Below are 12,354 nucleotides of genomic sequence, written 5' to 3' on the forward strand. Positions count from 1 at the left end.
TCCAGAAGCATCTATTCCCTGATAGGCACAGCCAATGTTTATCAACACTTGCCATGTGTCGGCAATTCTCATTCTTAATCTTGGCAACAGTCCTGTGAAGTGTGATTATCCCCATTTTGCAAACGAGGAGAGTGAGCAGCCCAGTAACTTGCCAGAGCCTGAAACCCAAGCTGTGGGACTACAGAACTCATTCTTTCCCACTGGTGAATGGGTTCAAAGGGACCAGCTTATGAAAGTCGGCAGGAGGGTGGGGACACGAAAACATCAGGAAAGAGGCAGAGATTGACTGTTCAGTCCCTTAAGGCGTGGCACTCTTCCCTATTTATCCTAGTTAAACTTCTGGCCCCAACTCAAAGACCACCTCCTCCAGGAAGCCTGCCTTCCTTCAAGTTACAGTTATTTGCGCATGCCTTGTGGTTCACGCCTCATCTTCCCCACTGGAGCTGAAGATCCTTGAGGGTAGGGTTGGGTCCTACTCGAGAGGCATCCCCCCAGGGGCTCAGCAAACTCTCATCTGTGGGTTTAGTGTGTGCCATCTTTCCACCCAGGGCAGAGGGTCTCCCACCCTCTGCGCTTTTCCTCCATGGGGTCCACTTCCCTTTCTCCCTCCTTTCTGTCCTCCTCCTTCCTTTCTTTCTCCCTTCTCTATCCTCTTTTTTCCCTCCCCCCTCCCTTCCCGGTGGCGCCCCCTTTCTCCCTCCTCCCGGCCCTGCGCCGCCCGGGGGCCCGGCAGCTGCAGTTCCCCCCTGCGGCCTGCAGAGGGGGCCGCGCCGCTGCGGCGCGCGCTTCCTGTGAGGTCAGGTGGGAGGAAGCGGCCTGGGAGCCGCCGGGAGTGGACGCCGCTGAGGCCGGGAGCCGCGAACGCAGGTGGGTGTCTCGGCCCTGGGCGAGGGCCAGCGAGCTCGCATCCCTCCCTTCCCCGGGGTCGGGCTCGGCAGCTGGGGCGGCGCCCCCTCCCCGAATCCCCCCCCCCCGCCCCTGCCCTGCAGCACGCCCTCTGCGATCGCCCGCGCGCCCCCCTCCCCGAGTCAGGTGCCCCGGGGCTGGCTGCGGCCTCAGCCCACCCAGCGGGCGCGGGGGCGCAAAGCACCGAGGGGCTGCGGAGCTGCGAACCCGCTTGGCCTTCTGCAGGGAACAGCGGGCTTCAGAAGGGGGACCCGCCTCGCCCAGGCTCTAGCCCAAGGGCAACAGAACAGGGACTCTAAATCCCTTTTGGCGTGGGTGTCCCAGATGGTTTTCAGAATGTAGGTGAAAACGGTGGCTCGTCTCCTGAGAAAAAATGGCTTTGACACAGACTCGGGGAAAGCCGTGGTAGGACCCCCACCCCCACCTCCAGCGCATGGACACCATTGGGGTCTCCGGAGTGGGGTCCTCCCAGAGCCACAGCAGCATCCCCTGTTCCCAATTTTGGGCAAGTTGGCTCTGCCAGCGATGGCAGAGAAGGCTGGTGTTATCTGAGAGGTGAGGGGCAGGCGAGGGCTGTGCCCTCTGCCAGAAGGTTCTGCTCCTCCAGCCAGCTCCCGGGGCCCTGTGGCCCTGAGTGGGGTCGGCTGCCAGGCCGTGGACCTAAAGTGGCTCCGAAGTGGGCCCAGATCCTCTCTGGGAAGAAGGCCCGGGTCCTTGGCATTTACTCCCAATGGGCCCCTTTTTAACGGATGGGAAATGGAGACACTGGGGAGCTGGGTGCCCTGGACTCCCTGTTCAGAGCGCAGAAAAGGGCCTAGCGCCAGAGTTCCCAGCTTCACGTTCTGACTCTGCTGCCTCTAGAAGAGTGGTGCTGGGCAAGCCGGCTACACCCCTGGGGTTCTCTAACTGTCCCTTGCTCCGGAGAGTGTTGGGGGGTGTGAGATGGGGCGCAGCAAGGGCTCTCCTCCCTGTGGTTGCTGCGCAGCAGGGGCACGGAGCTTCCATCACCCCGGCTCCCTTTGGTAGTTTTCCCAGTGGCCTCGATGTCTGAAAGGTTTTCATTTGACAAATAACTCGCATTTATTTCTCTCCTTGGAATTAATCAGACGCAGGGCCTGCTCTGTCTGGGTAACCAGCGTGGGCACCCAGAATTGCCATTGTTCCCACGGAAGGCGAGTATCCCCTTATCTCTGATAAATTGTTTCTTTCAGGTTTTTGAGGTCTGGGGACAGGCACAGCCCAGCAGGGACCCATCGTTCCTGGGAGGATGGTGCGGATCTTGGCCAATGGGGAGATAGTGCAGGACGACGACCCCCGCGTGAGGAACACTCTCCCAGCACGCAGTAGCGCCCCTCGACAGGTGTGCGCCCAGCACCCGTGGCAGGGGAGCAGCTGGGCTCCTGCCCTCCGTGTCAGTTACCCCTTAGCAAGCAGAAGCTCTCTTGCTAGTCATTAGCCTTCTCTAGTCAGAAGCCCTCTTTGCGGAGAGCCGGGCTAAGGAGCATGAGGTGAGGGTTAAGACTTGGGGGAAATTTGCGTTCTTGCAATCTGCAATAGGATCCGCCTGCCTCCCCAGTTCTCACTCTTCCGGGCAACCTCCCCAGACCTGGAATCCAAGAGCGCTCTCTCCCTTGACCGGGCTAACCCCGCTGGAGACAGCATCTTTCTTTGAAGAGCCAGCTGGCTGAGAGAGAAGTGGAGAAGGTGGGAAAGAGGAGCCCACGGCCACCCAGGAATGGTGTTAAAGGGAGGACCGAGGAGGATTAGAAATGGCTGTTCCCTTGGGGTGCCTGGGTGGCTCAGTGGGTTAAAGCCTCTGCCTTTGGCTCAGGTCATGATCTCAGGGTCCTGGGATGGAGCCCCGCTGAGCAGAGAGCCTGCTTCCCTTCCTCTCTCTGCCTGCCTTTCTGCCTATTTGTGATCTTTGTCAATTAAATGAAATCTTTAAAAAGAAAGAAAGAAAGAAATGGCTGTTCCCAAGCTCTGCCCTAGAATCTAGTCCTCCTTGCCCATTTTTCTCTTCTCTGATCTGGGCACCTTCTCCCTGGCAGGACGTGGGGAGTATAGACTGGCATTTTTTGTACTCTGAGAGCTTGTGACTCAGTGAGGGGGATTCCTGTGGGCTGGCATCCGGGGGATAGCTGAGAAAGGAAGGTGTGGCCCTGGGAGGCGGGGCCTGGACGGGGGGGCGGGGCCTGGCCCAGAAGATTCCCAGGTTGCCTGGTACTTAAACTCCCAGGATGCTTTCTCTAAGATTCATTTCTCTCTCTCTGTCTCCACCTTCCAGAGCTTTCTCAATAGGGGCCATGGCGCCCCCCTGGGGGGTTCAGGCCCTCGCCAGCAGCAAGCCGGGGCTCGGCTGGGGGCCGCCCCGTCCCCCTTCAGTGACCTCAACCGGCAGCTGGTGAACATGGGCTTCCCCCAGTGGCATCTGGGCAACCATGCCGTGGAGCCCGTGACCTCCATCCTGCTCCTTTTCCTGCTGATGATGCTGGGCGTGCGCGGACTGCTGCTGGTGGGCCTCGTCTACCTGGTATCCCACCTGAGTCAGCGGTGACCTCTGCGAGGGAGCGGGGCAGGCATGCAGGAGAGGGAGTTGGGGAGGCCTTGCTGTGAGGACAGGCACACGGGGCAGGGCCTGGTGCTGGGAAGGTGTGTTCATAGAAGGCCCTCTGCGGTGCGTTGAGCACGAGGAAGAAGAGGCCTCTAGTCCTGCGTTTCCAAAGTGTGGGGTGGTTGCCCACATTCCCTTGAGATGATTTTAGGTAGTACTGGGCCTGCATTAAGCACAGAGTCAGAGCAAGAAAGGGATTCCCTTTCCAATTCTTTTCCAGTCCTTTTATGCCAAGAAGAAAGTCTCAGCTGGGTGTCAATATGTTCTCATGTCTCTGAACTCATGCCTGACGTCCCCTGTTACTAGGGAGAAGGCCTCGGGTGTAGGGCCATTGGGAAAAGTTTCCAGACTTTTATAGCTCTGTTTTGTTTTCACGGTATATTTTTAATTGGCTACCTTTTTATTTATGACAAGTCGTACTGGCCTCTACTTACTGTGGTGACATTTTCAATAAATAAATTTAACTAAAAATGAATCCATGTAAAGACATTCAAAAGTGATTGTATGGCTGTGTGTACCTCTGGAAGACAGGAGGAAGGTGGTTGGGAGTGATAGGGACTGGGAACGGGGTAGAGGCGGGCAGTTGAGCCTGGATGTGAGCCCTTTGTCTGATGCTTGGATGGCTTCTGGCTGACCTGAGAGGTCAGCCTGTGGAGGGGACGGGGTGCTCTGGCCAGAATGGCCGATGAGGCTATGGGGTAAGGACAGCTCAAGTGCATGGCTCCCTTGGCCAGGGGCTCTGCCTAGAGGCTGCTCAGCCTCCCTGCTCTGCCACACTCTGCTTGAAAGCCGGCGGGCCTTGGCAATGTCTCCTCAGTGTGTGTGGATGAGTGGAAGCCCGGAGCTCTGACTGGCAAGCCGGGGGTCTGTGTGGAGGCCCTGCTGGGGGCTGATGAGGGCTCTGGGCCCGCGGCGGTCAGAGGGAGGCTGGGTGAGCCTGAGGCCTTCCCTTGTCTGGGGACCGGATTTTCCGTCCTCCTCGTAGGATTCTTCTAGAGAGTTGGGAGAGGAAGGCAGGTTTGGGAAGGGCTCCTTGAAGGCCAGGGCTCTGGAGCAAACCATCATGGGGTGTGTGTGGGGAGGATGGGGTGAGTTTGAGATCGAGACTGATTCTGTCCCTCCTCCTGAGAGCCTGGGCGCCTTGCCCAGGAACAGGACGCCGCCTCCCCTCTCCCCCATATACACCCCCATGCTCCCGTGCTTGCCACTGCCCTTGGGCAGGCTGGTGGCCTTTATCACAGACATTCCTGAAGGAACTTCATGGTGTTGGAATAGGACTCCTTTCTCTGTGTTTTCCTTGTCTTGATTTTTTCAGCAGCTGCTGGAACATGGCTTCCCTTAATGATGGACATATGGAGGGGAGGGTGCTGGGGACTGGGGGGCATTGCAGACAGGGAAAGGAGGGAAAGGAATGGCTTCCATGGGGCCTGGGCAAGGGGAGGTAGTACCCAGGTCTGCCTGGTGTCCCTGCTGTTCCTGTGCTGCTCCCCAGCATCTCTGCCACACACTCACCCAGCCCCTACGTTCCTGTGGCTCCAGCCCCACAGCCATGGGGAAGGAAGGATCCCGCCCTGTGCTTCCCATTTCATCAAACACCCCCCCCCCCCCGGCATGGCCCTCTGGGGCCAGGCTCTCCCTTTCTTTTTCCTTTGCAAACCAGTGGGATTCTGAAGAAATAAATCTTGAGTGAACCCCCAGTATATAAAGTTCCTTTAAGGGGTAGGAATCTGGGTCCTCAAATTCAGAGCTGAGTGGTCTTTTTTCTAGAATTTAGTTTCTGTTCCCAAAGCCCGAGCCTTCTGAGGAGAACTGAGGGAGAATTCCTCCGGGGCCCCTGACTAGAGGGAGACTGGGTGTGGCAGTCTGGGAGGTGGAGGAGCTGGGGCACCAGGGCCACACCTATCCCAGGCAGAGGCCCCTTAACAGGCTTGTTAGTCAGCCTGAGAGACGGGGTTGGGGGCTTGAAGTGGGTCATTTCAGAAAGAAATGCTGTTCCTTGTCCAACACACAGCACAGACCCAGCAGAGCTGCTCTGGTTGAATGAGGAGCGCCCCCAACCCCCTTGGCCCTGCTTTCTTCCCTGTGCCCCCGGGCTCTGGGCCGAGTTGGCTACCTGTTGCTCTGCTTCCCTTCTTCAAGCCCGGGGTCTGAAACACGCTGCACCAGCCCAGCCCCGGGCAAGGGGAAGGGGGTCCCTGGTTTGTGCAGCCTGGGTACCAGGAAGTGTCCCCCACCTTTTGTCTGAATGGCCTTCGGTGAGGCTTTCATCTGCACACACGGAGAGATCAGGAGGAATCCCTGTGTGAGCAAGTTCTGAGCAGGGAGAGGCCTGTTGCTCCCAGTGGCCCAGTGCAGAGCCTGGTGAGCCTTGGCTGGTCCTGGTCCTAGTCCTCCCGTCTGAGGCGGGTGGGCCCTTCTTCTGTGGCCCACCACACCCCCGCCCTGCCTGCTGTGTGACAGGATCCCCCACACTGGGCAGCTTGGAGGGCAGATTTCAGCAAAGGTTTCCATTAATCTCCAGGGATAATCCTCGAAGCCCTGTGTCTCCCTGTCAGGTTGGATTTTCTGCTTGGCTGCCTTGGGGAGAGCTGCCCCCACAGCACGTGAGCCCCAGCTTGGATCTCACCAGGCCTTTGCTGCCTCTGTGGGGCTGGAAAGGGGAGCTCCCCCTCCCCCTGTGGAGTTATTTTGACTCCCTCGTTGGGGCTTCCTGGTGAGGGGAGCTCCTGGGTCCGACTGCCTGTTCCCGCTCCATCTTCCCGACTGTCTGGTCTCCTGAGCCCTCCTTCCATAAGTTCCAAGGCCTTCGCTCTCCAGACCCTACCTCACTCTACCACCTAGCTAGCCTGCAGGTGGAGGCCACATTTCTGTCTTCCCACAAGAGACACCAAGCCTGAGACCAGGCAGAATGGCAGCTCCAGTTCTGCCAGCTTCCCCATCACCTCCCGTTCTTCTGGGACTGGGACCAGAACCCAGCCCTTGGGCAGAGGTCTCTGACTGGGGACTCTGGCTCTGTGAGTTGAGGAAGAAGCCTCTGTTCTCAGATGTGTGACCTTGTGGGCAGGGAAGGCTACCCCATCCAAGCCACCTGGGCCCCTGAAGAAGCCTGTGCGGGTGCAGGCCTGCTCTGCTTGCTGGGTCTGTGACCTTGGATGGTTCACTTAACCTCTCCAGAGCCTTGTCCTCAACTCTAAGAGGGGATGATCCTCTGAGTCTGTCCTGTCCCCAGGAGCCTTGCATTGTGGCTGTGGCCAAGAGATGGGGGCATGGAAGGCGGGGGGTAGGGGATGGGTGGGTGGCGAGGATCAAACAGAGGCCAGAGCCCACATTCTGGATCATTTCTCTATTGTCCCTTTGTCCATCAGAATCACCTACGGCCTCATTGCCGACGCAGATCCCCAGGCCTTCCCACAGGCTCCATCAGGCATGCTGAGGGACATGACCTGGAGCCTGCCTCTTACAAAGCAGGAGGTTTTGATGTGAGGTTTGGGGGAGCAGAGGGACCCCAGACTGCACAGCGGGTGCCTGAGGCCCAGAGAGAGGAGGGAAACCACCTCAGCTCGCTCACAGAGGAGGGAGGCAAGGCAGGTGCAGGCCTCACTACCTGCTGGGACCCACTGTGACCATCAGATCAGCTCTGCGAGGGCAGAGGGCACAGGGTGGGTGTGAGGACACTGGCCGCAGCTGCCCAACTGGGTGGTCTGGGAAGGCTCCAGCTCTGGGTTGCCATCACTGACTGGGGTAGCCCTCTTTCTTGCATTCCTGAATCCATTGCAAACTGGATCCATTGCAAAATCCGTTGCAATTTCATTGCCAACTGACAAGAGGAGAATCCAGTTACCTCACACAAGGTCCCTGAGGGGCTGTGCAAGGGTGGTGAGGGTCGGGGAGGGACGGCAGAGGGCTTTGGAGCCCAAACCAGATGGAGTGAGAAGCCTTGGGTTGGTCCAGCCAGGCACGACGGTGGCAGAAGCAAAGCTTATCCTTCCTTGTGCTGCTGCTCAGGGTCCAAAAGAACAGTGAGAGAAAGTTCAAGAAGCAGATTGAGTGAGTACTTCAAGTGGAATGGCAGTGTGTGTGTGTGTGTGTGTGTGTGTGTGTGTCCCTCTGGCTTGGGGGTGAGGGGGGAGCTGAAACCATTTGGCTTTAGGGCAACTTCAAGTGTTGGGGCCGGGCTGGGCTCCGGGCTGGAGGCAGGAGGGCTGGTCTGCATTCACTGGGCCACCAGCTTTTTAAAATTAAATTAAATTAAATTATTTGACAGAGAGAGAGAGAGAGAGCGCACATGCAGGGTGAGCGGCAGGTAGAGGGAGAGGGATAATCAGATGCCCTGTGGAGCAGGGAGACCAATGCGGGGCTTCATCCCAGGACCCTGGGATCCTGACCTGAGCCAACAGCAGACGGTTCTCCAACTGAGCCACCCAGGCGCCCCTGGGCCCCTAGCTTTGGTCCCTCTGGTGCAGGGGGCCCTGCAAGAGGCTGAATGCTTGAGTTCAAATTCCCAGCTCCTCCTCCGAGTATCCAGTGACCTTGGAAACAGTCCACGTTCTCTTTGCCCCACTGTCCTCTGCACCTCATAGCAGCAGAAGGATTAAGGATGAATTCATGGGAAGCATTTGGCAATTTCTGGCACGAGGTTAGCATAAAACAATGGCATTGGGGTTTACCTAGTATTTTTTTTCTAAGATTTTATTTATTTATTTGACAGAGAGTGAGAGTTCATAGGCAGGCAGAGAGGCAGACAGAGAGAGAGGGGGAAACAGGCCCCCTGCTGAGCAGAGAGTCCAATGCGGGGCTCAATCCCAGGACCCTGAGACCATGACCCGAGCTGAAAGCAGAGGCTTTAACCCACTGAGCCACCCAGGTGACCCCTAGTATTTTTGTTTAGAGCAACTCACATTTCACTTCCAGCTCTTTTGAAAAAGAAGGTTCCTGTTACCCGTGTAAATGGAGAGCCAGTATTACTTCCCATTCATAGTAGAAATATCTACTTGAAACAAGTAAATTCAGAGTTGAGAAAATAACATTTCATTTTAGCTAGCGACTGCTTTGGGCCAAGCCTGGAAGCCTGATGCCTGCTTTCTTTGTTAAAAAGGCAGTTTACTAGGATTTAGAGAGGTGTTAGAAACCCTGTAACATTTCACTGAAACATTCTCCTTGGTGGAGACAGAGGTCGAACAGAAATGAAGGGTTTTCTCCCTGCCTGACTGGGTGCTGTGTTTGTGAATTGTTTACAGTCCTCTTGTACACTAACCCAAATCACTTCATATGCGGCCAGTAAAAGCATCCTAGGACTGTGGGAAACACTGTACGATCGTGAGGAAGCAATTTTTAAAGATTAGTCTTTGAAAGGTAATACATTTGCATGGTTTGAAGATCAAGCAATGTTCAAATGCAAACAGAGGAAAGTCTCAACTCCCTCTCCTGTCCTCGTCCATACATCTGTCCATCCTTCATTCATCCACCCTTCCTTCCTTCTTTCCTTCCATCCATCCATCCATCCATCTTTCTATCCCCCTCCACTCCATATTGTTCTTAGTAGGCTTTCAATCCTTCCAGGATTTATTGACCTAAGTATAAGCAACAGAAATATGCTAATTTTTCTTTTCTTTTTAATGCAAATAATGGAAAGATAGACCCATTCCTGCCCTTACTTTTTTACTTCACAATATATCCCGACCAAACACATTTCATATTAGTGCCTAGAGAGCATCCTCATTCCATAGCGTTTTGGTATTTGGGTGAGTTGGTGACTGTCTTTGGCCCCCATGGAGTGATCTGTACCATAATGTATTGACAGAATTGACCCCCTTGTAGTTCTGACCCCGAATTACTCCATGGGGCTGTTTCCCTGAAATGTGGGAGCCCTGAGAGAATGGGCCTGAGAGGCGAAGCTCCTTGGGGAGGTCTAACTTAGTCCTAGGTCCTATGTGAGTTCAGCAAACATTCTGGGAGAGTATCCTGTGTGCCAGGAGAGGTCGATGCAGGAAAAGCCCTCCTCTGGATTTACACTTGATTGATTTTCTTGGTTCTGTTTGCAGTTGGCTGTGGTGCCTTTCCTGCCTTCGCCTGGCTTTGTCTGGCTCAGGGAGGGGGTGTGGTGGTTGCTGCTGACCTGTTGTCCCCGTCTCTACCCCCAGGACCCCCAGCCTCTTCTGGCTCCTACTGCCCCATCCCTGCCCCATATTTTTTTTTCCCAATTTATTTATTTTCAGAAAAACAGTATTCATTATTTTTTCACCACACCCAGTGCTCCATGCAAGCTGTGCCCTCTATAATACCCACCACCTGGTACCCCAACCTCCCACCCCCCCGCCACTTCAAACCCCTCAGACTGTTTTTCAGAGTCCATAGTCTCTCATGGTTCACCTCCCCTTCCAATTTACCCAAATTCCCTACTTCTCTCTAACGCCCCTTGTCCTCCATGCTATTGGTTATGCTCCACAAATGAGTGAAACCATATGATAATTGACTCTCTCTGCTTGACTGATTTCACTCAGCATAATCTCTTCCAGTCCCGTCCATGTTGCTACAAAAGTTGGATATTCGTCCTTTCTGATGGAGGCATAATCCTCCATAGTGTATATGGACCACATCTTCCTTATCCACCCTGCCCCATATTTTATGAAGATATAGATTAAGGAGATTGAGGAAAGTCATGAAGAGTGACACAGCCTCAGGCTTTCTTTAGCTCTGAACTGGATAATAAAGTTCCATCCTCTTGTGCAGGAAGACCCTGGAAACGCCAGCATCCCCATGTTTTGGCCTGAAGGGCTGTGAATTTTGTCCCCTGGCGCCATCTGGTGGAATGTTCATGCAGGAGCAAGACCTCTGTCCGTAAACCACCCATCCTCCCGCCTCACCCAGCCAGGGCTCACCATTGCTTTCTATTTCTCTGATTAGGAGAATTCAGGCTTCTGATGGAGCGGGCATGCAATTCTATTGGAATTCATTTAGTATGGGCTCGTTCTGGGCTAAGCCCTATGTCAAGAGCTTTGTCTCATTTCATCCTCCCCCAGAGAAAAATAGACATCAGCCCCTTAGCACAGATGGTGAACCTGAAGTTCAAGGAGTTGGGAGCAGGTGGAGGGAAACGGATGCCCCGGGGAGAGGCTTGGTCGTGAAGCAGATACCGCCCCCCCCAACCATTTTCTAAAGCTGGATTCTCTCTAGGTTGGAGGCACTGTGTCTAGCCAGCCCCACCCGTGCCCTGCCCACCTGCGCATTCATCTGTTCGCACTCAGCCCGGTTTCTATTGATTAACATGATACTGTGACCTGGCTGGCGTTCAAAACACCATATCCCTGACCTCCTTGTCCTTTTCAGAGGAAGCAAGGAGCAGGGGAGTCAGATCTCCCACATGCTAGCTGTGTGTCTCTGGGCAAGTTACTTACCATGCCTCAGTTTCTTCATCTGCGAAATGGGGCTCAGGTGCCCCCAGCACGGTTGTGAGGTCCAGATGGCAGGCGTGTGCACAGTCCGGGGGTGCGGAACAGGGTGCCAGGGATGAGCGCTTGTACCACATCACCTCCCGCAGTGTCGTTGGTGAAAATCAGCCATGCTAAGGTGAGAATATTTAAAACGTAACTTTCTTTTGAAATTCTGGGAGAACAAAATTGAAAAATCTAGTATGGCTGCTACCTGGTATAAACAGTTAGGAAATTTCCCTCTGAGGTGCTGGCCTGGGCTAGAGCCCTCAGTGGCCTGGGGAGGGCATTCCTTTGCAACTCTGAGCTCAGCTAATCCCAAGAAACTGCTTTTTGCTGCTGGTGGAAGACGGTGGCGGTTGGTAAGGAAAGGAGGTGGGAGGGAGGGAGGAAGAAAAAATGGAAGAAGCTGGTTGAAATTGTAAATGCAGTCCAAGTTAGGGTTCCACAGTTTGCTGGGATATCTGCCTGCCTCCCTGCATCTCACTTAGGTGAAGTAGCAAACCTCCTCTGGAGACCATCACAGGAGCACTCTCCTGCTCCCCAGGCCCCATAACTGCCCCTGCTGCAGGAGCTGAGGGGGTCACCTCTAAGGCTGTGGTCCTGGTGTGTCCCTCCCTTCTTGGCTGTATGTGAGATTGGGCCGTCAGACCAGGCCCAGGCCTGGGGTACAGAGAGTGCAGTGACCCTGGAGTACACAGATGTCATGGAAGTCATGCATGGTGGCGTCCCATCTCAGGAAGGGTGTGCAGCAGGGCCCCCGGAGAGCTGGCCGCCTCCTTCCTTAGCTTTATTCCCAGGAGAACTCGGCTCTGCCCTTTGCTCTCAAGTCCTTGGGGAAACAGGGCTCTACCTCTCAGTGCCTTGGTTCTGGGGGGTTAGAGACTTGTATGCCCTCAGGAGTGAGGCATGTGGAGCAGCTGGGTAGGGGGCAATAGGGAGGGGTTGGGTCTGTGGAGGGCTCGGCAGAGCACACCCTCCCAAAGGTCTTCATGCTGGGACATAGCAAGGGAAAGGCTAAGGCTAAGGCTCTTCGTCACGCAGCCTCTGGAGCCTCTGTTCCCTGCCTCCTGTCATTGTGTGGCCTCAGGCAATTCTGTCCATAAATGGGGGTAATCATACCACCTCTGAGGGTTGATGTGCAGACAAAATGAAGATGTTTCTCTTAAATAGTCCATAAAATATTCTTGATATAACACTTATATTTGCTCTCTGCGCTGTGGGACAAACGACCCCAAACTCAGCAGCTTAAAACAACATGCATGTATTAAGGCACAGTTTCTGGGCATGGCTTAGCCTGGGTCCTCTACAAGGTGGTAGATAAGATGTCAGCCCCAGCTCGGTTCTCGTCTAGGATGCCAGGGCTGACGTCTACCTCCAAGCTCCTGAGGCTAGTTGTTGGCAGAA

At 55.0% G+C, this 12,354-nt stretch overlaps 1 protein-coding gene across 1 annotated transcript; it reads left to right on the forward strand.

Moving 5' to 3' along the window:
- Window positions 1-781: 781 nt before the first annotated feature.
- Window positions 782-3,995, forward strand: FAM241B (family with sequence similarity 241 member B). Its single transcript, XM_044236569.1, has 3 exons — window positions 782-867; window positions 2,118-2,266; window positions 3,194-3,995. Exons 2-3 carry the CDS (start codon window positions 2,174-2,176, stop codon window positions 3,461-3,463), a joined length of 363 nt encoding a protein of 120 aa, XP_044092504.1. The 5' UTR covers window positions 782-867; window positions 2,118-2,173; the 3' UTR covers window positions 3,464-3,995.
- Window positions 3,996-12,354: the final 8,359 nt, after the last annotated feature.

The sequence above is a fragment of the Neovison vison genome, chromosome 2, assembly GCF_020171115.1.
Source record: "Neovison vison isolate M4711 chromosome 2, ASM_NN_V1, whole genome shotgun sequence".
Taxonomy (NCBI): Eukaryota; Metazoa; Chordata; class Mammalia; order Carnivora; family Mustelidae; genus Neogale; species Neogale vison.